General features: G+C 47.7%; 1 protein-coding gene across 3 annotated transcripts in view; it reads left to right on the plus strand.

Annotated features, from left to right (window-relative positions):
- Window positions 1-23,613, plus strand: part of PAH (phenylalanine hydroxylase) — a 47,737-nt gene that overhangs the window by 7,855 nt on the left and 16,269 nt on the right. For 2 of the 3 annotated variants that reach the window (XR_008390896.1, XM_053661604.1), the window contains exons 3-4: window positions 5,761-5,944; window positions 18,242-18,330. Coding sequence is in view for 2 of the 3 variants with exons in the window: in XM_053661604.1 (XP_053517579.1) it covers window positions 5,761-5,944; window positions 18,242-18,330 (273 nt within the window). In the remaining variant the exon portion in view is untranslated. Of the gene's footprint in view, window positions 1-1,001; window positions 1,334-5,760; window positions 5,945-18,241; window positions 18,331-23,613 lie in introns of those variants that run through there. The other variant, XM_053661605.1, reaches the window with a different exon arrangement.

The following is a 23,613-nucleotide window of genomic DNA, read 5'->3' on the forward strand; positions in this document are numbered from 1 at the left end:
TCAAAGGAGGAGAGCATAACTCTACTTTTCTTTAGTGTAGGTAGCACAGAGTGACTTCAACGTTCACATTGGTTCACATTGGTGATATGTGGCATAGTTGTTCAAGCTTTTAGTCTTCATAAAAGGCTAAAATTCTCCTTCTGCAGCTTTATTCCTTGAGGAGAGGGTGGTGAACATTGTTTCTGAGCTTTGTTCACAGGGTTCTTACTCTTTCATGATCCTTTCCGCATATTCCATCTTGTGCCTATACTTCCTTCATCTCCTGTTGGGGGTACTGAGCTGCCCCCAGTGTTTGTCCATACAAATGGTGCTGCACTAAACAGTTTATTCCAGTCTGATGACCTCTTTATTGGAGAGAAGAACCTCAGATGGAAAACTGGCACTGCTTTTAGCTACCAGACAGGTCAGAGCTGGACACACTTGAGAAATAGCCACGTGGAGTTTACTTTTAAAACTTTCATCATGAAGCCAGACCTATCACAGTGACCGTTTAGACCCAGCTGTGGCCCGTGGTTGACACAGACATTGTCATCATTCTTCAGTAGCCTGGACTGGAACAGACCACTGTGCCTTTTTGATCTTATCGCTCTGGTGGCGAGAAAAGGTGGAGGAAGAGGAATAAAAGGAAAAGAAAGCCTTTTTTCTCAAAAGCCTTTAAAAGGCCCTGGATGAAGCTGCCACCTCAGCTCTCCCCAGGAAAGAGTCTCCTCTGTGTTGGATGCAACTCCAGCTGCATGGAGGGGAATATGGGGAAGAAATAATATCACAGAGATGGGGAAGACTCGGGGAAGAGAAGGCCAAAAGATTACAAGAGACACTTGCAGAGGAAGCAAGAGTGGAATCCTGAAAGGTGGTCTCCTGGGCACGAATTCTACTGAAAATCCAGTGTGAACCTGTGCAAGAACTTTCCCCCCAAGTTAGTGTGTGTGTGTGTGTGTGTGTGTGTGTGCGTGTGTGTGCGGGCGAAGAATTTGAGCTCCCTCTAGAATTCAGTGGTGCTGCTCATACTTGTCTGAATGCTTTTGGTTTCCTGGTAGTCCCAGTGGGTTGAATTTCCGGACCCTTGATCATTCCGGGCTGTTGCTGGCCCTCTCACACCAGGAGACCAGTGAAGTATATGAGAAGCCCTGCCTGCACCCGTTTCAAGTCTGGATTAAGTAACTGCAATCTTTGCAACTACCGTTTCTCACCCCCTTCATTTGCAGTTGCCTCCAGACTGTTTCTGCCCCTGCCCCAAGGGTTCCTTTGAAAACAGGAGTCAAAGGATATCTCTCCTCCTCCCAATTACCAAGCTTGGCTTTTCCGATCAGCTGGAGTGAAAACCAAACTCCAGGTAATGGCCAACAGTTGTTTGCAGGGCCTACTGCCAGTCACTTCTCTGCCTCATGTTCTACCACCCTCCTTGCTCACTCTGCCCTAGTCACACCGGCCACCCCCATGGCTCTCAGGCACATCATGCACCATCTTACCCGGGGACCCGAGGAAGAGTGAGGCATTTACGGTTCGCCCATGCCCCGCTCCCTCACTGACTCCTGATTGGTGCTCACGTGTCACCTGTTTATTTTTCGAGGCCTTCCTGACCACACTGTTTAAAACGGCACCTTCATTGCACCCCTGGAATAACTAATCCCTCTTTCCTGCTTCGTTGTTCTCCATTTCATCCCAACCCAAGACTACGTTGTTTTTTGTATAGTTATTGTTTGTCTCCTCTTTCGAGGATGGAAACTCCAGAAGGGCAAGGATTTTTCCCTGCTTGGTTCCCTGTTGTACCCCAGCACCTAGAACAGTGTCTGACCCATGACAAGTTCATGACTAGATGAGCTATTGAAAGCTCCTGGGGGGTTGCTGGAGGCCAGTGATTTGGGGCATGCTTTGTGAATGTCTTCAGCGTTACCTCCGAACTGAGCAAGGGCATAGCTTCGTTCACACTTTACTCTAAAGCTTCGGCATGCGGTGGTTCAAGGAGGGCTCCCTTTTCAGTCTCATCTCATCTGGAAATATGCTCAGCTTTTCCTTTTTCTTTTTGGAACATGCCCTGGGGCAAGGCGCTGAGAAAAGTTTAGGGTAAAGCAGATATTAAATGGTGAAATGACTCATGACACCGAATGTATTTTGATGCCCATGGAAATGAGCATCTGTGTGAAGTTGAGAGAAACAGGGTGTAATGCATTCTCACTGAATACCCATGGATGAAGCTATGCCTTTTCTCCTTCTAATTCTCACGGAGCTGCCAGTTAATATTATTATCCTTATTTTAATCATGAGTAAACCACAGCTCATGGCCAACTAATAATCCTCACAGGTAGTGAGCAGCAGACCCAGAATTTGAACCCAGAGTGTCCCAAAGCCACACCTTTTACACTGGGCTCTCTCTCGAGAAGTGAAATGGAGGAGGAGGGGAAGGGACCCTGCGTCTGAGGTCAGGGAAAGATCCAGAAGCACAAGTCTCTATTTCTCCCTGGCGAACTCTGTTTTCATAGTTTTATCCACTTGTGACCAATTTTCCCTTAGAAAGATTTTCCTCAAGGTTGGGAACAGAATGGGGTTTCCAATCAATCTCTATTAATATAAACTATGGATGCCACTTTGCTATTCTGTGGGACCCACACTTTCTGCTCCAGGGTCCTGATTCATCAAGTATTACGCCGCTCTCTTTTACGTATAAATTAACTACTGGACAGATCATGAAATTGTCTTTAAAATATTTGACTCTGTTTCTTACCTCCTCCCAGATGTCCATGTAGAGTAACAGAAAGTTCTTTTTGTTTCCCTCACCCAAAGGGGTGGTCAGTGTGTAGGGGTCAATGCGTAAACCGGTATAGAGCCCTTGATTAAAACTTTAAAAAATTTACTAAAAAGTGATTATGATCATAATCAGGTTTGGAAGTTCATTTCTAAAGGCATGCTTAGCAACCAAAATGATCGAAGTATCCATATTGATCAGCTGGAAAAACTTTAACCCAGAAATTACATGCCAAACTAGAGAGTCAGTTACTGACAACTTATTCAAATGGAAAAGAAATAGTTCAAAGAATAAGGCTGTGTGCTCTTAGCCAGGAACTTCTCTCACATTTAAAAGGTACATTTTTTCTTTATATTATATGGCTACCATGATAAGACTCTTGGGAAGTAAATAGAAGTCATGCATAGTCTTGTCATAACTCATTTCGATGCATTTCATTCTAGTCTTTTAAAATTTTATTTACTTATTTATTGCCTGGTCGTATTTTTAAAAGTACGTTTTAATGATCACACACCTATATCCATCATAAGTATTTTCCCAAGGGCTTGTCATTATAACCCTGTGAGACCTAAAGTGAATTTTTCATCATGAAAGCAATAAATGTTGTTTTAGAAAAGTTGAACCATGACAAAAATGCAAAAAGAGAGAAGGAAACAAAATCCCCGCCAGGCCCGTTATCTAGAGACCACCTCTGCTGACCTATCTCGCAAGCGATCAATGACACTTCATTTTACATAAGGTGTCGCTGCTTTTTCATGGGTGTGGCATCGGCACCGAGGGGTTATACTACGGTCTCTGTAACCATTCCTCTGCAGTGGAAATTTAGTTTACAAATTTTGGTTAAAACATTTCCCTGGAGGATAGGTCTGTAGAATAGTGAAAACTGAGTTTGGGGGTATACATTGTTTTGCGGCTTTTCCCAAAAGAAATGCTGTTCCCAGGGGCCGAGTGGTGATCCCCAACAGCCTATGGTCAGCCTTCCAGCCCTTCCTCCCCCAGGCCCCTCCCCCACGCACCCGCCCCTTCCCTTAGCGCTAAGTTTGCCAGAGGTGTGGCTTAGTCCTGGCTCTTGGCTTGGCTGGGATCTCTGGCCTCCACAAGGCAGAAATCTGGTTCCTTCTTCTTTTGAAGTTTCAATTTATATGAATAGGAGGTGGAACTCACCCGCCCTCTCTCTTTCCTTCTGAGCCAAAAATGGTGATTCTTTGCTTTGTTTCAGAAGTTACCTTCCTTTGCTTAAACAGCCTCAAAGCAGCCACGGTGTCTCTGGCCTTCCCTCCTCTACCATCTCTCTCTCTAGTATGTGATGTCCTCAGGGCAGACGACCTGGTGTCACCGTCAGGACTGCGCTCCCTGCAGCAGCCGCCACCAGTAACAACCCCAAAGTTGCAAAATACTGGGCCCCTGTCTCCTACCATTTTGGCAAATCCCCTTCATCTCTGATTTCGTTTTTTTACATCGCTTTTAACCTTCTCAAAGGGTTGTTGGGAAGATCACAGAAAATAATTCTAAACTGTGAAGTGACAATCATAATACTGTAACTGTCATGTTTTTGTCACCCATGTACCATTAACCATCAAGGGGAAAATATGCTTCTTGAACTACAAAGTTGATGATTTTTTTTTTTGTTCTTTAAAATTGTTGAGCCATTCAAGTTACACATTATTTTTCCAGGGTATATTTTTTCTGTTTAAATGTTTGGGGTAACCCTGGTTATTTGGTTATTTGAACAAAGGGTAGAGGGTGCGCCCTAGTTTTCTTCACTGCCAGCACCGCCAATGAAATCAGACTTTCTGACAGAGTAGCAGATGACTTACCCTACGTTGAAATTCGAGAACCAATTTAAATAAATGACTCTTTTAATGACAAATCCAGGATAGCTAAAATATCACCAGGTAAAGGCATTGAGTTTGAGTAGGCACAGAAAGTAGTTATTATTTTTGTGGCATTTAGGAAAAGCAGCCAGTACACCACTCTGTCCTCAACAAGGCCTCGTGTGCCCACCCCATTAAATGCTGTGATCTGCCCACATGGCACCCCAGGACTGCCTACCTGCCTTGTATTTTCCCCTCAGCCCTCATCATTATAAAATAATATATAAATTAGTTCTCTTTTACACTTGTTGTTTATTTCCCTGCAGCTTGAATGTGAGCTTTTATAAAGGGAAGTATCTTTGTTTTGTTCACCGATGCATCCCAGCCACCTGGGAGAGTAATGGGTCCCTGGTGGATGCTATGTACACATGGGTTGTGTATTTGAATAAAAAGTAATTATGCAAAAATATGAGCAGTAATTATATTAAATGATTTGTACCGAGCACTTACCATCCACCTGGCAGTGTACATGTGTCATTTCATTCAGTGTTCCCCAAAATGTCTGCAGTAGGTGTCACTGTCATCTCCCAACTAGAGACAGGGAAATCAAAGGTTAGAAACATGGAGGTAAGTTGTCGCAGGTCTCGTTGCCCAGAAAGTTAAGAACGTGGATTTAAATCCCGTAAGCTTGACTCCTGTGGACCCTTTTCAAGCAGAAATCTGTTGTTTCTACGTATTTACTTGTTGTGATGTTATTATTCAAATTCCGTGGAGTTTTTTTTCCCTGTGTAAACACTTTTGGCACACTCTGTCCTGGACCTAGGGTGCAGATCAACATTTCACACTCACAGCCCTGGCATTCGGCTGGTCCCCACACGGTTAAATTCTGCGGCCTTGGAACTGTCTCCCTACCTCTTGCCATTTGTTCCTGGGATTTGAAAAAGAAAATAGAGTGGAGGTGGGCAAAGTGGGGGGAGGGGATACTGTGGACCTCTGTAATAGTGTCAACAATAAAAATAAAGGAAAAAATGAAAAGTCAAAAAATCCTGTAACTTTAAGGACTTTCTTCTACTCTGATTTTAAAAATCTTATTTCTCATCTGTCTGCATTTTTGTGTGCTGTGCGTTTTGCTCTGTTTTTGCGTGTTTGGTCTGTGTTAATGCCAATGACCATCCCCTTCACACGGCCAATTCTGTTTTCTAGGAGAATGATATAAATCTGACCCACATCGAATCAAGACCTTCACGTTTAAAGAAAGATGAGTATGAGTTCTTTACCAACCTGGATAAAGGCAGCATGCCTGCTCTGGCCAACATCGTCAAGACCTTGAAACACGAGATTGGTGCCACGGTGCATGAACTTTCCCGAGACAAGAAGAAAGACACAGGTAAGAAAGCGAGCAATTTTGCAACCCCGGCCACTCGACATTCTGTTTACAAAATAGTGGCAAAAATAATACCCGCCCTGGAAGATCATTGGGGGATTAAGCGAGAAGATGTAGGCCTGGCATATTGTAGACATTTAACAAATGTTAGCTTTTTTTTTTTCTTCCTCAGGATAGCTATTTCTCCTAGTGGTTGTTATAATTCTGTTGCTGCGATTTTTATATATTTTTCCTTCTTGGGTTGTCATGCTCTTGACCTCCTACCTCCAGAGGGGGGATGGTTAGGGTGCCCAGGGTGCTATCTATGGAGATACAACTTCGAGACAAATCCCGTGCTTATCTCCACTCCAGCTGGAGCCTGTCCACACACCCTCCTCATAGTTCGTCGGCTCCATCCCTGGAGGCTGCCTGCCCTTGTCCTAGTGTTTCCATGGTCACTGTCCACCTCTCTGTCTGTCTCTTCCACCACATTATGAGTTTCTTATAGGCAAGGGGAGTCTTTTATATATATGTCCTAGGAGCTTAGCCCCATGTGTAGAATGCAGGTGCTGAGCAAATCTTTGGGAGTGAATGATTAAGTGAAGGAGTTGTGAAGACTTGCTCTCTCTGTTTCCTCATGGAGCAGATGCACGCTTCCCGTGGATGTCCCCTGAACCGTAAGGCAATGACGGGGGGCCAGTGCAGTGCAGGCATTACAAGTGGGTTGGGGTTGAACAGACTTCAGTTCAAGTCCTACCTCTTCCTCTTAATGACTTTGAGACCCCTGACAAGTCCTTGTAACTGCTCTGACCTCAATTTTTTAAAGATTTTATTTATCTATCTTTAGAGGGGAAGGAAAGGAGAGAGGGAGAGAAATATAAATATGTGGTTGCCTCTCGTGCACCCCCTGCTGGGAACTGGCCTGCAATCCAGGCATATGCCCTGACTGAGAATCGAACCATGATCCTTTGGTTCGCAGGCCTGCACTCAATCCACTGAGCTACACCAGCCAGGTGACTTCAGTTTTTCATAGGGTTTATGTGAGGGTTAAATGAGATACATAGTGCCTAGATTGGAGAAACGGTAGTATGTGGTTGTTGTTGCTATTATGTTGTTGCTATTATGCTCTGTATCCTAAAAAGAATACAGAGCAACAAAGTGATAGCTTTTTTAGGATGCAAAGTATATTCAGATAAACTATTGTAATAAGTTTTATATTTGTAAAAGCAGTTTCAGGCTTACAGAAAAAATTGTGCAGAAACTATAGAGAATTCCCACATGCCCTCTTTCTCCTCCCCCTGCCCACCCCAATTTCTCCTGTTGTTAACACCCTGCGTTAGTCTGCTACATTCTTTATAGTTGATGAGCCATAGTGTTACGTTATGAGTAACTGAAGTCCATTGTTTATGTTAGAGATCATGCTTCGTATTATTCGGTCCTTTTGGTTTTGATAAATGCGGTATGATACGGTGATGGACAGTGATGGATAACATCACGTACACATCGCTGCAGCCTCCTGTAGATGGTCCAGCTGCCTCCCCGATGCTCCGTGCTCCACCGATTGATGTCTCTTTCCTTACTTGGTCCCTCCGGTAACCACTGATCTTCTTACTGTCTTCATGATTTTGACTTTTCCAGAATGTCATATTGTTGGAATCAGGGTATGTAGCTTGTTTAGACTGGTTTCTTTATTTTATTTTATTTTTCTTTTTAAAAAAATTTTATTTAGTTATTTTTCAAGTACATTTTTTTGTCTATTTCTCCTATCCCAGTCCACCCCGCCCCGTGCTCCCCACCTCCCTCCCATTTCCTCCCCACCCCAGTCCTCATCCCTGTGTCTTTCATACTTGTTCCTCCAAATCCCTCCCCTTTTTCCCCCTTAAATTCCCTTCCCTCTCCCCTCTGGTCACTGCCCCCTTGTTCTCTATTTTAGTGTCTTGGTTTTTATTCTGCTTGCTTGTTTGTTTTGTTGTTTAGCTTCCTGTTAAAGGTGAGATCATATGGTATTTGTCTTTCAGCACCTGGCCTATTTCACTCAGCATAATGCTTTCCAGTTCCATCCATGTTGTTGCAAAGGGTAGTGGCTCCTTTCTCTCTGCTGCATAGAATTCCATGGTGTATATGTACCACAATTTTTTGATCCATTCATTTACTGATGGGCACCTAGGTTGCTTCCAGCTCTTGGCTATTGTAAATTATTTTATTTTCTTATAGAGAGGAAGGGAGAGAGCAAGAGAGGGAGAGAAACATTAATGTGTGGTTGTCTTCTGTGTGCCCCCTACTGGGGACCTGGCCCACAACCCAGGCACGTGCCCTAGACTGGGAATCGAACTGGTGACCTTTTGATTCTCAGGTGGGCAGTCAACCACTGAGCCACACCAGCCAGGGCTAGACTAGTTTCTTTTACTTCCATGTCTTTCTGTGACTCAATAGCTCATTTCCTTCTAGTGCTGAATAATGTTCCATTGCATGGATGTACCACAATTAGTTTATCCATTTGCCTGTTGAAGGACATTTTGGCTGTTTCCAAATTGTGGTGACTTTGAACAATGCTGCTAAAACATTCACCTGCGGGTTTTTGTATGGACCTGAGTTTTCAGCTCATTTGAATGAATACTTAGAAGAGCCACTGCTGAGATGAAATGTTTTTTCCTAAAAAATTTAAAAATTGTTTTATTACAAAATCAAAGGGTTGGTTTTGTTTGTTTTTGTTTTTTGTAAAAAAACACTAAAGACTTTAGGTCAAGAGGGTTTCAGGCTCCACAGCTGAAAGTAGCTTTTCATAGGCAGAGATGCTTTAAAACAAGGCAAGACCCGCCTCTTAGCTCAAGCCGTTGAAACAGTAAGAGCTACCTCCAAGGCCCTCCTGGGAGATCTCGCTTCTTTTTCTGCCCTCGTACTCCTGTGGCCATCACACAGACAAGAAAGTCCATCCAGAACTCTGCCCCAGCTGAGGGCATACAGCCACACTCGTGGGCTCAGGTCACTGGGGGTGGACACTTGGAATTCCTCCTCAGATCAACCCTGTCTGCCTGCCCCCCTTCCACCTTCCAAGCTGCTTCCAGATGATCGTCTTCTTTTGCTTTTCTGGCCACCTGCTCCCCACAGGAGCTGCAGGCTCTCAAGACAAAGGCCCTGCTGGACTTGGGGCCAAGCCCTGCTTCTGCCTGGAGCAGGTGGAGGCCTGGCCAGCTGGGGCCCTGGGGTAGAAAATCAAAGCAATTGACAGGCAGGCCCATGGCCCCTTGGGGAGCCAGGGAAGATGTATGTAGACCAGATGAAGGGCTGGCAGCCTGAACTGGAGGCTTAGAAAGGAGGTTCTTAATGGGCCGTGGAAGAATAGTTAGGAGCCCAGACTTTAAAACCAGGGCACGCCATAGTTAGTGTAACTTGGGGCAAATTGCTGACCTTTACAATCCCCCAGTGTATCCCATGGGAGTAACAAGTGTCTCTGTCTCATAGGATTAATGAAATAACAGCAGCGGAGCATTGAGAACAGTGCAGAGCATGTTCAAGGGCCCAGTAGATGTCCTCTCTTTGGACCATTATCATGATTAATATAAATAACGACCCGAGCACAGGAGCCACGAAATGCCAGCCTGCACACGACTGCTTTTTCAGGGATTCTGGGAACTAGAAAAGGACCTCAGAGTTCATGCAGCCCAACAGACTCCTTAATTTCTTAAAAAAACAGAGGCCATGACTTGCCTTCAGGCAGGGGGTGGATTCGGTGGATGGTGGGTGAGCATGTGTGGAGCGATGCTGTGGGCCAGGCACCATGCTGGGAGCTGGGGTGACAGAGGGTCGCACTGCCTGTCCTTAAAAAGCACACAGGTCTGCCACTCAGGTAGATAGAGTAGAGGGACAGGGACTGCAGTGGAGACACGGCTGATGGAATTTGGCTTCTTCTCCACTGTTTCACGTGGTGACCTGGCAAGTACAAGAATGAAAAAGCCATCCTGGCTGCTGTGGCTCATTAGTTGGGTGTCATCTCTGACAGGTCACCGGGTTGGATTGTGGGTAGAGACACATGCCTCAGTTGCTGGTTTGGTCCCCTGTCTGGGTGCTTATGAGAGGCGACCCGGTCAATGTTTCACTCCCTCTCTTTCTCCCTCCCACTCTAAAAATAAAACAGAATTTTTAAAGAATTGAAAAAAACCAATGTTTTCACACAGGGAAATCATGTCCTCAGTGTTGGGCTGAACATAGCACAGGTTCGATTCCTTTGCTGGGCTCAGAATGGCAGGGCTTTGAGGTTTGAAGTTGAGTTAACATTGTACCTAATGGAGGAAAAACCACTAAGACTAACCATTTAAAATAAGGGTTTGGGGCCCTTATGAGTATGGATGCTCGGTCACCCCCCATCCTGGCTGCCCCAACCTGACACGGCTTCTGACCTTGGCTCTCCTCGTAACAGGACGGCTGTGAGGGATGCAGGTGATGGGGAAACAGCACAGCTCTGCACCTGCGGAGAGAGACGGGCCCTCTGGGCGTCTGGGTAGTTTTTGTAAAGAAGTCAGGGCCCAGGAACAGCTCTTTTCTGGGGTCAACAATCACCGTGGCTGAGTTGCTCTTTCTGTAGAACGCAGTGGGAGCATGATCAGAGGAAGGAAGGCATCGCGGTGGATCTGAACCTTTGATTCTTTTCACTCCACAAAATGCCCTGTCTGGGGAGGGGCTCAGCTCTCAGGGGCAAGGCAGACAGCAGGTTGAAGTGGCAGATCTGAGCCCCTCAAGTCAATTAGGCTAAACCACTTGTCACTCTAGTTTTTAAACCATTCAAAGGGCCATGTGAGCGATAGAAAATGAAACTTTTCAGTTTCTTAATTGCTAAAAAATTCCCCACCCAAGACAGCTTAAGGGAAGGTTAATTACAGTGACAAGTTAAAAATAAACCCCAACCTTCCAAAATGCCTCCTGGAGAAAGTAGTGTGAGTTTAATAGGATTTTAATCCAGAGAGTCTTTTGAATACTTGAGGTCTATTCTCCTGCTACCCTCTCTCCTGATGACCTCAAATCCTTCTTCAACCCAACATAAAAGAGCATTAATATCTGCCATTGATCCATCTCCTAATCCTTTTACCTTCCCCTTTGACTCTTCTGCATGACATTGCATTGGGAGGGGGGTAGAAAATTCCTGTATAGAGACAGACTGCACCCAGGAAGAACAGACGAACCAAATAGCCCGGCTAGACAGACGTACGGGGTCATCACCTTTGGAGAAGATGACCAGTTGGGAGTCATTTTCCAAAAGCATTTAGTGCATTTTGTTCAAATTGTGGTGATTAGAATGGTCCTGACGTGGAAGCAAAGGGAATCCAGATTGCTTCCTAGAGGCAAAAGGGCTATTTATTTTATCTATCTATCTATCTATCTATCTATCTATCTATCTATCTATCTATCTATCTATCTATCTACTTCTCTATCTAGCCTTGGGGCAACTAGGATTTTATTTGTCCTTTTTATTTGGGTCAATTCATGAACCAACAGTTTAAGGGGAAAAATCATTGTGAGAAAATGGAGCAACATCATTACACTCATGTCTTCCCTCTCTGAAGAGTCTCCCCACTCCCAGCCCTCCGGGAGTTTTCTCTTTTCTGCTGCGGTATCGCTGCCCCGAACGCAGAACCCTGGGAAGGCTCCAGTTTCAGATCAGTTGCTGGGAGTAGAAGGACAGGGTTCCTTGGAGGAAACTGAAAAAGACTCTGAATTTTGGGCAAAAGGACACCCGTGTGTGTGCATGTGTATTGTTAAGAGAAGGTTGGTAAAGCTGTCTTGACTCCCACAGAGATGATGAGAATCTTGACAGAGAAGCTGCTTAAGGCTACCAGGGGCGTTCCAGATGTTGGGGGCTGTCTCCACTCCCACCACCTGGGCCCCCCTCTCTTCTCTCTCTTCCTCTGCTCGTCTCTCTGTGTCCCTTCTTCCTTTTGCCTCCTTCTCAGCTCCAGAACTTCCACCAGGCACTTCACTTGGCCCTCTGTGTGCCTCTCAGGGCCGTAGATGCCGTGGCCCCTGGCCTGCAGGAGCCATGGATCTGGATGTTTCCAGGCTGCCCCCTGCAGTCGACCTGGATGCTTGTCCGAGGTGCTGGCAGCTGGGGTTGGGACTTTTGTTTCAATAGGTCCCATCTCCCCCAGCACCCAGAACTTGCCTCTCCTGGGTCTCATTTCCTTAAGCCTTGTCCCTGATCTTCAAGGTGACAGCTGGTAAAGTCCTTCTCTTAATCCTTAGGCCTGACCTGGGCCCTCTAAAGCCAGCAGAGCCAGGGAAGGGCTCCTGGAGGGAGATGGGCATTCTCTGGAAGGGGCTTCGCATGTCTTCTTGACCCGGTGCAGGGTGACCGTAAGTCCAGCCGTAAGTGGCAGGTTATTAGACCGCAGTGCAATGTGAGTGCTCAGAGCACAGAATTCGGTGTAAACATGTTTCTCACACAGTGACATTTTTAAAAAGGGCATTGGGAGCACAGTCCCAGTTTAGATTGGCGATTGGAATAAATGACCTTTCAGGTTTTTTTCTAAATTTCATTCATTATTTCACTCATATGCATTGACTCATTCCATTCATTTACTTCAACACATTTTTTACTCTGTGCTTTGTGGCTGGATCCCCTTTCTTCACCTGCTTCGCGTTCTCATTTTAACACGTGGGCAGACTGAGAGCAAACGCTGTGCCTGTCGTGCCCAGGAGCTGAACCCACCTGGCCTGGCCTCGCCCTGCCCCCCGGGAGGGGGAGGGGAGGAGCTGGGCACCGGCAGCCTGCGTGGTGCCGAGACTTTCCCGAAGAGCATCTCTTCTCTAGAAAGAAAATAGATGCTCCTTAAAAGAGGAAAATAAAGCCACCCACAGCCTTCCTCCTGCAGGGTGTTGGCAGGCCATCCCCTCCCTCGCAGGGGGAGATGGGATGAGCCCAGCGACTGCTTTCCTTGGGGGCTGGAGGCCACTGCCTCAGAGGAGAGACACCCAGGAGCCGGGGAGGAGGGGCTGAGAGCATCCTTCTATTTTGGGCCAAAGAAATGGAGGATTTATTGCTCTCCCGGAGACAGGCTGGAGGCAGAAGTCTGGGGCAAGCTTGGGTGCCTCTTTGGCTAAACCCTGGGGCTGCCGAGAGGCTGGTGGAGGGAAAGGGTGAGAAGGGACTCAGCCTGCACCTTGAACTGCTATAAATTTAAGAGGCCTGCTCTGACCTGCTGGCCTGGAAGCAGGCTCCAGCCAGGCCCGTGGGGCCCTTTTGCTCAGGAGCACTCCCAAGCCAGCCGCCCCTTGGTCTGAGCTGAGCTGTTGACCCCGACCTAATGAGACCACAACGTGGGTGTCCAGAGCCAGCTCTCCCTCGGTCGCTTCCCTTAGAGCCAAATCAATATTCATCAACAATCTGCCCCCCACCCCCGGGAGCCCCTGGCTTCACAGAGGGCCTCTGTGTCATCGCGCTGCCCAAGTCATTCATTAACCACTGAGCCCAGCAGCCCGCGGGGCCACGGACGGGCTCACGGAGGCCAGCCCACCACCGAGGTATTTGCAAAGGTCATTAATGAACTAATCTGATTTAACTTTTCAAAACAGAGGCCTGGGTCACTGGGTTCCCAGCATTGTGAGTGAGACTCAGTGGGGAGAGAAGCCTGTGACCTTCACTGAAGAGGAGAAAATGCAAAGGTGTGTGTGAGGAGCTGAGGACTCAGATACCAGACAGTCACTACCCCTAAATCCAGGGGGGCCTGGCGTGAAAGGTGGGAAGACCCAGGGCTGTCCTAGGGATTATCCTCAAGAGCCTTTAGACTCCTCATTTAGTTTGCTCCCTTCTTTCCCTCTGCTGGTGGGAGAGCAGGAATCTCAAACCCAGGACCCCTGCACACCCTACCTTATTCTGACCCAGCCCAGCAGAGCGGGTAAGTGCCCAAGCCGCAGAGTTCCAAGTCCAGCTTGGCAAGCCTCGCGATCTCGAGCAAGTCCTTTCATGTCTTTGAACCTCAGTTGGCTTATCAGTGAAGCAGAAATAATAATAGCACTGCCTAGGGTTTCTTTGAGAATTAAAGCAGCCAGTGAAAGTAAAAAGTGTTTTAGTACAGGATCGGGTGCACTGTAAGCACTCCAAAAATATAAGTTAAAAAATGTAGCTGCCATTTTTTGTGGCTGGGAAACTTGGAGGAGCCCAGCTGTAGAGGAGGGGACACAGGTGTGAACTCCAGTCCTGCCACCAGTGGCCTCTGTGATCTTACTTACCTAGGCAGGTGTCTGTGTTTGTGTGCACACGCGTGTGTGGTTCAAGTGTAATGATGACACAGATTGACCTGCATGTTGGTTGCTTCTCGCCCCAGCCCAGGAGGCCAGTGAGGTATTGGCTGCCTCACCCATTTTGCAGATGAGAAGCCAGAGGCTCAGGCATCAAGTACATGTTCAGAGTCACACAGTTTTGGGTGGGAGAGGGAAAACGTGAACACAGACCTGCTGGCTTCCAGGCAGCATGTGCACACCCGTGGAGCAGTGCAAAGCAGAGGCGCACACAGAAAGGCTTGGTCCTCATTCTGCCCGGGGGCCCCTGCAGTCTCCTCCCTTGAGCACTTGGTGGCCCCAGGCAGCTTGCTTTACGGCCCTGCCCCGGTCGGTCTCTTCCTCAGAAAGTGAGGTGTGTCAGGCCCTCCAGACTGTATTCCTAACACCCAGAACCTTCCTCTCCTGGGCCTCATTTCCTTATGTCTTGTCTCTGCTCCCCAGGGTGAAAGCTGGTGAACTCTTCTTAATCATTAGGCCTGGTTTGGGTCCTCTTTCTACCCAGATGGTACATGGGCTATACTCTCAAGCTTTGCCAACACTCGAATCCTGTGTGTCCTTGCAAACTTCTCATGTTTACCAGTTTTTCTTTTTCCCCCCCGAGAGTCTGAACCAAGTCATGTCACCCAACTAATGGTTTCCCTTTGCAGGACAAAAACCAAACCACGCCAAACCAAAATAAAACAAACAAAAACAAAAAAAGGAACCCAGAGCTGAAAAATATACTGGTTCTGCTGCCCTCTGGCGTTTGGTTGGGAAACAGCCAACGTGCCCAGCTTCCAACTGTGGAGTGAGAACCCTATTTCTTTGGTTGAGAGAACAGAAAATGGTAGAGGCAATGAAATTTCGGAACCAAACAAATGTAGTGACTATACTTTCATAAACAAGCGAGGTTGGCACACTGATTGAACTGGAACTATATTTTCTTTTTTAATATCATTTATTTAATTATTGTACAAGTACAGTTTTCTGTCTTTTACTCCCATCCCAGCCCCCCCCCCCCCAGTGCTCCCCACCTCCCTCCCATCCCCCCCCCTTAGTTTTTGTCCATGTGTCCTTTATGGAACTATATTTTCATGTGTCTTCGCCAGGCTCAGCCCTTCACGGGCATTCCGCAGGTCTCAGAATATGAAAGCCCAAAGGGATTGCAGCAAAAGTGAATCCAGCACTCCACATTGTGTGGAGAGGTAAACTGAGGCCCGAGATGGGTAAGCCTGTTAATCTTGCTGGACTCGAGAAGAAGGGAAAGCGTGGGTGGAAGTTTGGGCGAGGAAGTGGGCAGCCAGGTTCCAGGCTCGGCAGGCGGAGCGTGGGGCCGAGTCATCTAGCAGCTGGCCCCCAGGAGGCTGTGGAGAGACTACTCTCTCTGTCACTCAGTCCATCTGTAAAGCGGTGATAATAATGTCACTTGCAGCACGGGGCTGCTATGTGGACCGGGTGGTGCAGTGCATGGAAGGGTTCGGGACCGTGCCGGCTCGCAGCCCACGGCGTACAAGCAATAGCCTGACCTACCAACACCACGTCTGTTCCTATTACTGGTATCATAGGGAGCCGGTCCGGGGAAGTGGGCTGGGCTTCAGGGGCCTGGAAACCTCCGGGCCGGAAGCTGCAGAGCCGGCCAGGCAGTCTGGCCCCAGCGCCAGCCGCCCCGGGGCCCACGTGCTCTGCTCCATCCGGAAAGTGGTGGGGCCGATTCTCAATCAAGACCGGAGAGCAGAGTCAGCCAGGCCTGCGTTAGAACCCTGACTCTGCTGTTTTCTGGCAGTGTGTGCGCGCGTTTGCCACTCAACCTCTCTGTGCCTTAGTTTCTTCATTTGTAATATGGGGAGACCAATAGCACCCACCTCATAGAATAGTTAGAACAGCACTCAGTATTAGTTTTTATTACTCACATAGACAGTAGAGAGCTTAGCACCTCAGACCTATGGAAACAAAGCTCTAAATGAACTTTTATTTTTTTGTTATTAAAAAATGAATCTTTATTAATGTTGTCGAAGTAACCATCTTGTTTTGGAGGCTGGTTGTTGCCTGATGCTCCCCTCTAGATCATAGATGACATTTCCCATATATGGCCACTAGATGGCACACATGTTCTTTCCTGCCCCACCTGAGCCTTTGAGCCAGAATCAGAAATAACCTGCCAGTGACAGAGAGATACCTTTTATGGGCCAGACACTGGGCTGTGCCCTTTATCTAAAGTCTCATTTGTTCCTCACAGCAATTCACATATTTAAAGAGACATTTCACCTAAAATGCTAAGCTTAGTGCCAGGCACATGGTAAGGCCTCCAAAAATGTTTGCTGTTCTTCCTATTGTTGTTGCTATTATTCCTGTTTTTCCCGTGAGAACTGAGGTACGGAGAGGAGAAGGAGCCTGGATTCAAAGCCACACCTGGTTGACTGCAAGTTCAGCATCTTTTCCCCTAAATCCTTTTTTTTTTTTTTTTTTCAGGAAAATGAGGGGTGCTGTGGGCTCACTTCACATGCCCACCCCCCATGTCTACTTTCGCTCTCTGATATTTTCTGAATCTGTCCCTTTCTTACTTCCTGTGTGATCTTAAAAGTTATTTAGGCTTTCAGAACCTCAGTTCCTCATCTCTATAAGCAGAGTCATAATACTTTCCTGATTTGGGGGATACTTCAGAAATGGCAACTAAACCAGAGCTGACACTGTGCATGGTGGTTAGTTATTAATGCCTTACATGTTAACATGACCAGACTTCCTTCCTCCCCTTTTTCTTCCTTCCTTCCTTCCTTCCTTCCTTCCTTCCTTCCTTCCTTCCTTCCTTCCTTCCTTTTTTCTTTTCTCCTTCCCTCCTTTCCTCCTTCTATGCACCTGGAACTACTGTGCACTTGTGGCCCCTGACCTGGGGGACCTTACAGTCCAAAATGTTTTAGTCTCTGTTCATTCCTGGGACAATTCCCCCCCAGGGTATTTTCTTTCCTGTAGGTCACAGGCATTTGGAGGCCACCACCTGCTCTCCCCTGCAAGGGGCCCAATATTTGTAGGCCACACACCTCAGACCCCATCTTGTCCCTTGCTGCACTGCTTCAAAAGCCCCCAAGTCCACTGATTCTTTGGGTTCTTCTGGGCACCTGCTACCTGACTCCACTCGCTTCACCAGTGGCTTTCAAGTTGGTTTTGGCATCAAAAGATTCTACCAGGAGGCCTGGGGGCCTTTGGGGGGAGACACACAGTGGAAAGAGGGGGTCGCTTGGGCTCATCCTTGCTGACAATAGAACAACTCTGGTTTTTATCTGATTTATATTCTGGGGTTACCTGTAATATTTTGCTGCTAAAAAAACCATAAAAAATGACTCCACCCTCCCATGACAGGTGGGAGGGAGATGAATTTTTGGATAATTCAGAGAAAATCTCCAGGAAAGAGAATACGTATGAGAATGTGTTTTAAAATTTGTTTCCAAGGTGCTAAGTGAAATAAAGCCAGAGACAGACAAATACTGCATGGTATCACTTATGTATGGACCCTGAAAAAAACTAAACTCATAGAGATTGAGAGTAGATAAGTAGTTGCCAGGGGCTGGGGGTGGGGCAATATGGAGAAGATAGCAGGGCACACAGCCTTTCAGTTACACGGTGAGTAGGGTTCGAGGGTGTGACGTGCAACGTGGTGATTATAGTTAGTAACCCTGCATTGTATAATTGAAATGAGCTCAGAGAGTAGAACTGTTCTTACCCCTCCCCACTCCAAAAAGAGAGATGTGTGTGGGACCAAGGATGTGTGAATTAGCACATGGAGGGGGGGCGGAATCCTTTCACGATGTTTGTGGATATCGGATCACAATCACGGACATTTTAAATATCTTACAACCTTGTCAGTTACACCTCAACAAAGCTGAACTGAAAAATAAAACGAGCTTTCCAGGAAAATGGGCTTTCATGCTTGCATCGGCAATTCGGTGATTACCCGGTGCCTTAACTTTCCCCACCGTTGACTGGTTAGGGCTGATGACGCGCCTCTGCCCTCGGTGGGCCTTGGCGGCCGCGCCCTGCGGACCTGCCGCTCAGGACTCTGTCCTCTCTGTGTTGCAGTGCCCTGGTTCCCGAGAACCATTCAGGACCTGGACCAATTTGCCAACCAGATTCTCAGCTACGGAGCGGAACTGGACGCAGACCACCCCGTGAGTGCTGGGCCCCGCCGTCGCTATGCTTTCGGCCCTCCCCTCCCCCACCCACTCCCAGCACCCCCTTTAGCGCAGGGTGCAGCAGTCACTTACCCAGGGCCTGCTTAACCACACGGTGACGTCATCACTGTACGGTCCCTGCCGTCGGAGCGACCGTGGGTTAACCCTCCAGAAACTGTTGTTTCTCGATAACACACGTGTGTGAGTGTGCACCCCCCCAACGCACACATATGTAAGTCATCTTTGTTTCTCTGACGTCCTCCAGTTCCAGAGGTTGAAGTCAAATGCCCGGGAGACAGTGAGCTGTTCTAACGGCTCTGCCGGGTCCCCTGGACGTGGGGAAGATGCCGGCCCAACAGGGACAAGGAGGCCTTCCAGTGTGAGGGAACAGCATGTGCAGGGCTGGGGGCCCGAAAGCACCCGGGGCGCTCAGAGTGGCTCCTGGGGGTGAGGGTCAGAAGTAGACGGGCCTGAGGCACGGGGTGGAGAGCTCAGACTGTGTCCTGTGTCCTGGGGCAGGGGAGCGGGTCCTTCCGTGGTCTCTGCTTAGGGGACCAGCCTGGGGAGATTTTACCCGCCTTTCCTGCAGAGCGGAGGGTCCTGGGAACTGCAGCCCAGGCTGGGCCCCTGTAGGTGAGGGGTGTCACCGCTGGAGTGACTGTCCTTCACTGTCCACCCAGGAAAATGCCTTCATTAATAGACCTTTAAATGACTTAGGGCGACTTTCGCTTGCAGGGTTTGCTAGGACTTTAACAGATGTGTCTGCATTTCGTCCGGTGTCTGTTTTTCTTTCTTCACATCCTGGGGGTCCTGACTGCTGAGTGCGTTGTGGACGACCCCCTTTGACACATCTGTGTCCCGGGCCCCTGGGCCCCAGGAGCAAAGCACCTCCAAAGACACCGTTTCTCTGAAAAGCTGTCTGGTTGCCTCTGACCCCATCATGGGTCGGCCCATCATGGTCCCCTCTCCTCTCACCAACCTCCAGCCCCGGCCTGACCTCGTCCCTCTCATTGGCCGCACTCCTGTTGTCCCAGGATGTGGGAGGAGAGGCCGGTTCACGGGCTGATCTTAAAACTCTGGAATTAATTTCTCCCGACAGACCCAGCCCACATCTTTGGCTCTCTGGCCTCTTGGGGTCACGGATTTGCCATAAAACTGCAATTTATCAGGTACACAGTCCCCCTGACGAGGAGGCCAGGCTCGCTCTGTTCCTTCCTGTGGCTTCTCGTCAGATGTGGGAACGGACAGGCCAAGGACAGAGCAAACCCTCCAGGGCGAGAGGAGAGGGGCGGGCGTTCCTCCGGAGGGGACCCTCTGTTCCGCGCCGTCCCCGGCCTCAGGATGAGCTTGTCTTGCCCTGACCTCCGCTCTTGGCCATAGGTGCTGATGTTTGACCCAAATACCCCGAGTCAGGGCCTCCAACACAGCTGCTTGGAGGAATGAGGCCAGGGAAGGACTGTCCCCAAAACAGAGGTCAAGGGCATCTGCCTTGGGGTGTTTGGGAAATGAACTAGGGTAGCTGCCCTCCACTCTGTCCACCCCGCCTTCCCTCCATCCCTGTTCTCTTTCCTCCATCCACACACATTTATTAAGCAAGTGATATTCAGACTCAACGTTTCTTGAGCACAGGTGGTGTGCTAGGCACTGTGGGAAATGCTTTACCTGCATTTAAAACATTTATAAGTTCTAAACCATGGGAGGGTCGTACTTATCTTGCTTTCAGGTGAGGAATCTTGGCCCGAGAGGGCTGTGTGGTTTCACGTGTCTGTGACCAGTGTCCCTGGCCATGTGCAGGGGAGGGGGTTGAAATGCTTAATGGAACCTGAGCCCTGCCTCCTGGAGCCTCCAGGTGTGGGGTTGAGGGAGGAGGGGTGACTCCTTTTTGCAGAGGGATGGCCAGGGGGACTGAGACAGCACTGTGAGCCTGGCAATGTGTGTGTGTGTGCGCGTGCGCGCACTGGGGGGAGTGGTGTGTTTGAAGAATTAAACTAAGACTAATCTGGACAAATTTGGAGACATAATATGTGGGCAGTTGTAGGTCAGCACAGAGCTGGAAATGTAAGCAGGGCAAGAGCACATAAAGCCTTGTGGACTATCTTGAGGATTTTGGAAAACATCCTGAAAGTGGTGAGAAGCCATTGAAGGTTTTAAGGAGGGAGTGATGTCACCAGACCTGCCTTTTGTAAAGTCTCCTCGGGATGAAGTCAGGAGAGTGTTTTGGAGAGAAGACCAGAAAGCAGTCATATAGTCCGGGCAAGAAAGGATGGAGGCCCGAATCAAGGGGCCACAGTGAGGATAAGGAAAAAAAGACAGACTCAAGATATTTGAAAGAAAAAAATGGGCAAAAATTAATTTTTGGATGTGAAGGAAGGGAGGAAGAGAGAAGTAAACCAGTGACTCCCAGGTTACTGGATTGGGCAACCAAAGCAGGTCTCTGAATCCTTCCCAGAACAAGCTTTACTGGGGGCGACCATGGTGACAGCCCAGTGCAGGCGAGAGCAGGGGTCAGGGGCAGCACTGCCTGTCTCCCTTGGTTTGCAGGCCTTTGGCCTGTGTCTCCAGGATGGCAATGATAGGTATTTAAAAATGTCACTTTGAACCTCCCGTCTCCTATGTACCAACCTTCCTCTGGTTGGCTTGGGACCGATAGGATGCAAAAGGCCCTCCTTAGTGGCCTACACGGAATATAAAGAGCAAGGTGAGGATTCTCTAGGCGCTGTTTATAAAGCCCAGGATGGGTGCTGGGGCTTGGTGACCCTTCCAAAGAGGATCCTTTGGGTTCTGAGCAAGATGTCTCAGCTTCTGGACTTCCCACCACTGTGCACAAATGCATTCTTTTTTGATTGTCTCCTTTAAAAAAAAAGATTTTATATATTTAGTTTTAGAGAGAGAGGAAGGGAGGGAGAAAGAGAGGGAGGGAAACATCACTGCAGGGGAGAAACATGATTGATTGTCTTTCGCAGGTGCCCCAACTGGGGACTGAACCCACGACCCAGTCACGTGCCCTGACCAGGAATCGAACTTGTGGCCCTTTGCCTTGTGGGATAATGTCTGACCAACTGAGCCACACTGGTCAGGGCGAATGTCTCCTTTATACTCAGGATTTTACTTGATCTATCCCCCAACACTGCATGGTCGCTACCATGAACCGTCTCTTTTTACTGACCAACCTGTGGCCATGCTCCTAGTGATCACATGGGTTAAAAATCCAACCCAGCCTGTCAGACATTTTTTAGGTTAAAATTTGCCGGTAATCATTTTATTTTTTAATTTTATTTTTTCAGTGAGAGTTCACATTCAACATTATTTTACATTAGTTCCAGCCTGTCTGATTAAAGGTGGCATTTCTGAGGTTTAACCTTGGCCATGATAATGGCATGAAGGCCTCTGCTTAGAAAAATACTCAGAAGGCTTTTTCGTACAGCTGCCCTTTTCCCCAAACCCCCGCAAAAACAAAATCACACTCTCCCACACCCTCAAGTAACAAAGATCCCGGGAGTAAGGGAAGGGATCGCATGTCGACTTTGCATCCTGCAGAATTCTCTCGGCCTCCTCCATCTGTCCCCCTCTCCCCACCTCCCCTCCTCACTTCTTCACCAGCAATATATTTTCCTGTCAAAACATACTTGGTTCCCCGCAGCGCAACCAAAATTGCTGCTATTAGCGTAATTGAGACAGGCTGATTATAAATAAATTACACGCAGTGCCACCGACATTGCCGCTATTAGCGTAAACTGACACAAGATGATCAGTGATCTCCAACTGCAGCTTCATTCAGAGTGTGTGCCACAGGGCTGCGGAGCCCGACGGTCACCCTGCAGCCCAGAGGACACTCCCCAAGAGATGGACTTCACGATTACACTTCTCTGGTAACTGAGAGAGCAAAAGCCCCAAGTCCTTGCAGCCTCTTGGTGGGGTTCACTTGCAGGCTAGTGGTGAACTTTTTAGCAACTCTGGGCTGAAAAGGACCAGGGTTAGAAACCACCCCATAGAGAACATCGGTGTGATGTAGTACGTGTGTGGGTGTTGGTGCATCTCCCTGCATGAATCTGCTACCACTTTCCATAATGAATAGGTGGGTTTTTACTCGCGTTTTACTTTTTTTCTAACTATAACCTCCCAACACACACACATTAGAAAACTTCAAAAGCATATATAACACACAAGAATAAAATGTTACTCTTTCTCATTTCCATAACACTGTTGGGCTCTGGTGTACTCCATCATTTCGTTTGTATCTTTACATATTCCCTCTGACATAGTCGACACCTATGGGACCCACAATTTTATATTAAGCTGTTTTTTCAATGATGGAAAGATATTTAAACCATACATTACATATTAAAGGTAAGGAGTCCACCGGGGAGGAGAAGCCGTCACGGGTGCCCCATTCCTGGAGGCAGCCTGAGGAGCTGGACATCCACGGGTGAAGGGAATTTTTCTCCTCTTCCTAGTTTTCTACTTCAACCCTCAACCTTCCACTCACCAGCCTGGGCAGGACCAGAAAACCCTAGTGGAGGTTCTTGTTCTGTAGTTAAGGATTCTTGGGCAAATGACCCTCTGCACTTGACCTTCCTCAGGTAGATGTTCTGTTCTCCAAGGTACCTTGCAAGGCAACAGTCTACACTTCGTACTTCGGAGCTGCTGAAAGCCATTTACCACTGAGTGTTAACTAAGACTAGGAGGGAAGGGTGACTGTCAGGACTGAGCCTTCATGATTGACAACCATTGAATTTGCATTTTGAAGTATTGGGGTGTGTTCTTCATTAGCCCAGCAGACAGGCTCCTAAAAGAATATCCTGGTGCTGCTTGCAAGTCAAATCATGGTGCCCAGTTTCCTTATCAGAGCATCTCAAAGCAACTTATCTTCCCCCAGAAGAAGCAGACCTGATGGTAGGTCTAATTTTTCAGATTCCTAAGCTTTCCTACCTGCAATTAATGATTCAAAACCACTCAATGCTCTAAGGAAAACGAGTTATACTTTGTAATAATCACACCATAGACTATTTCCTAAACTAATCATCTTCACTTATCTGGAATTTAGGTTTGGAATGAAAAAATGTATGGCAGTTTTACTTCACTTTTCCAGTGTGAAACATTTACATTTCTTGATTTCTTAAAATACGCATATATCAGTGAGATCAAACAGCGTTTGTTTTCACCGACTGACTGACGTCACCTGGCCCGATACTGTCAAAGTCCACCCACACCCTCAGAAGATTTTCCCTTCTTTCTTTATGGCTGAACACTATTCATATATAATGGAAATTACTCATTCAC

The sequence above is a fragment of the Artibeus jamaicensis genome, unplaced genomic scaffold, assembly GCF_021234435.1.
Source record: "Artibeus jamaicensis isolate MK-2021 breed Jamaican fruit bat unplaced genomic scaffold, CSHL_Jam_final contig_233, whole genome shotgun sequence".
Lineage (NCBI taxonomy): Eukaryota > Metazoa > Chordata > Mammalia > Chiroptera > Phyllostomidae > Artibeus > Artibeus jamaicensis.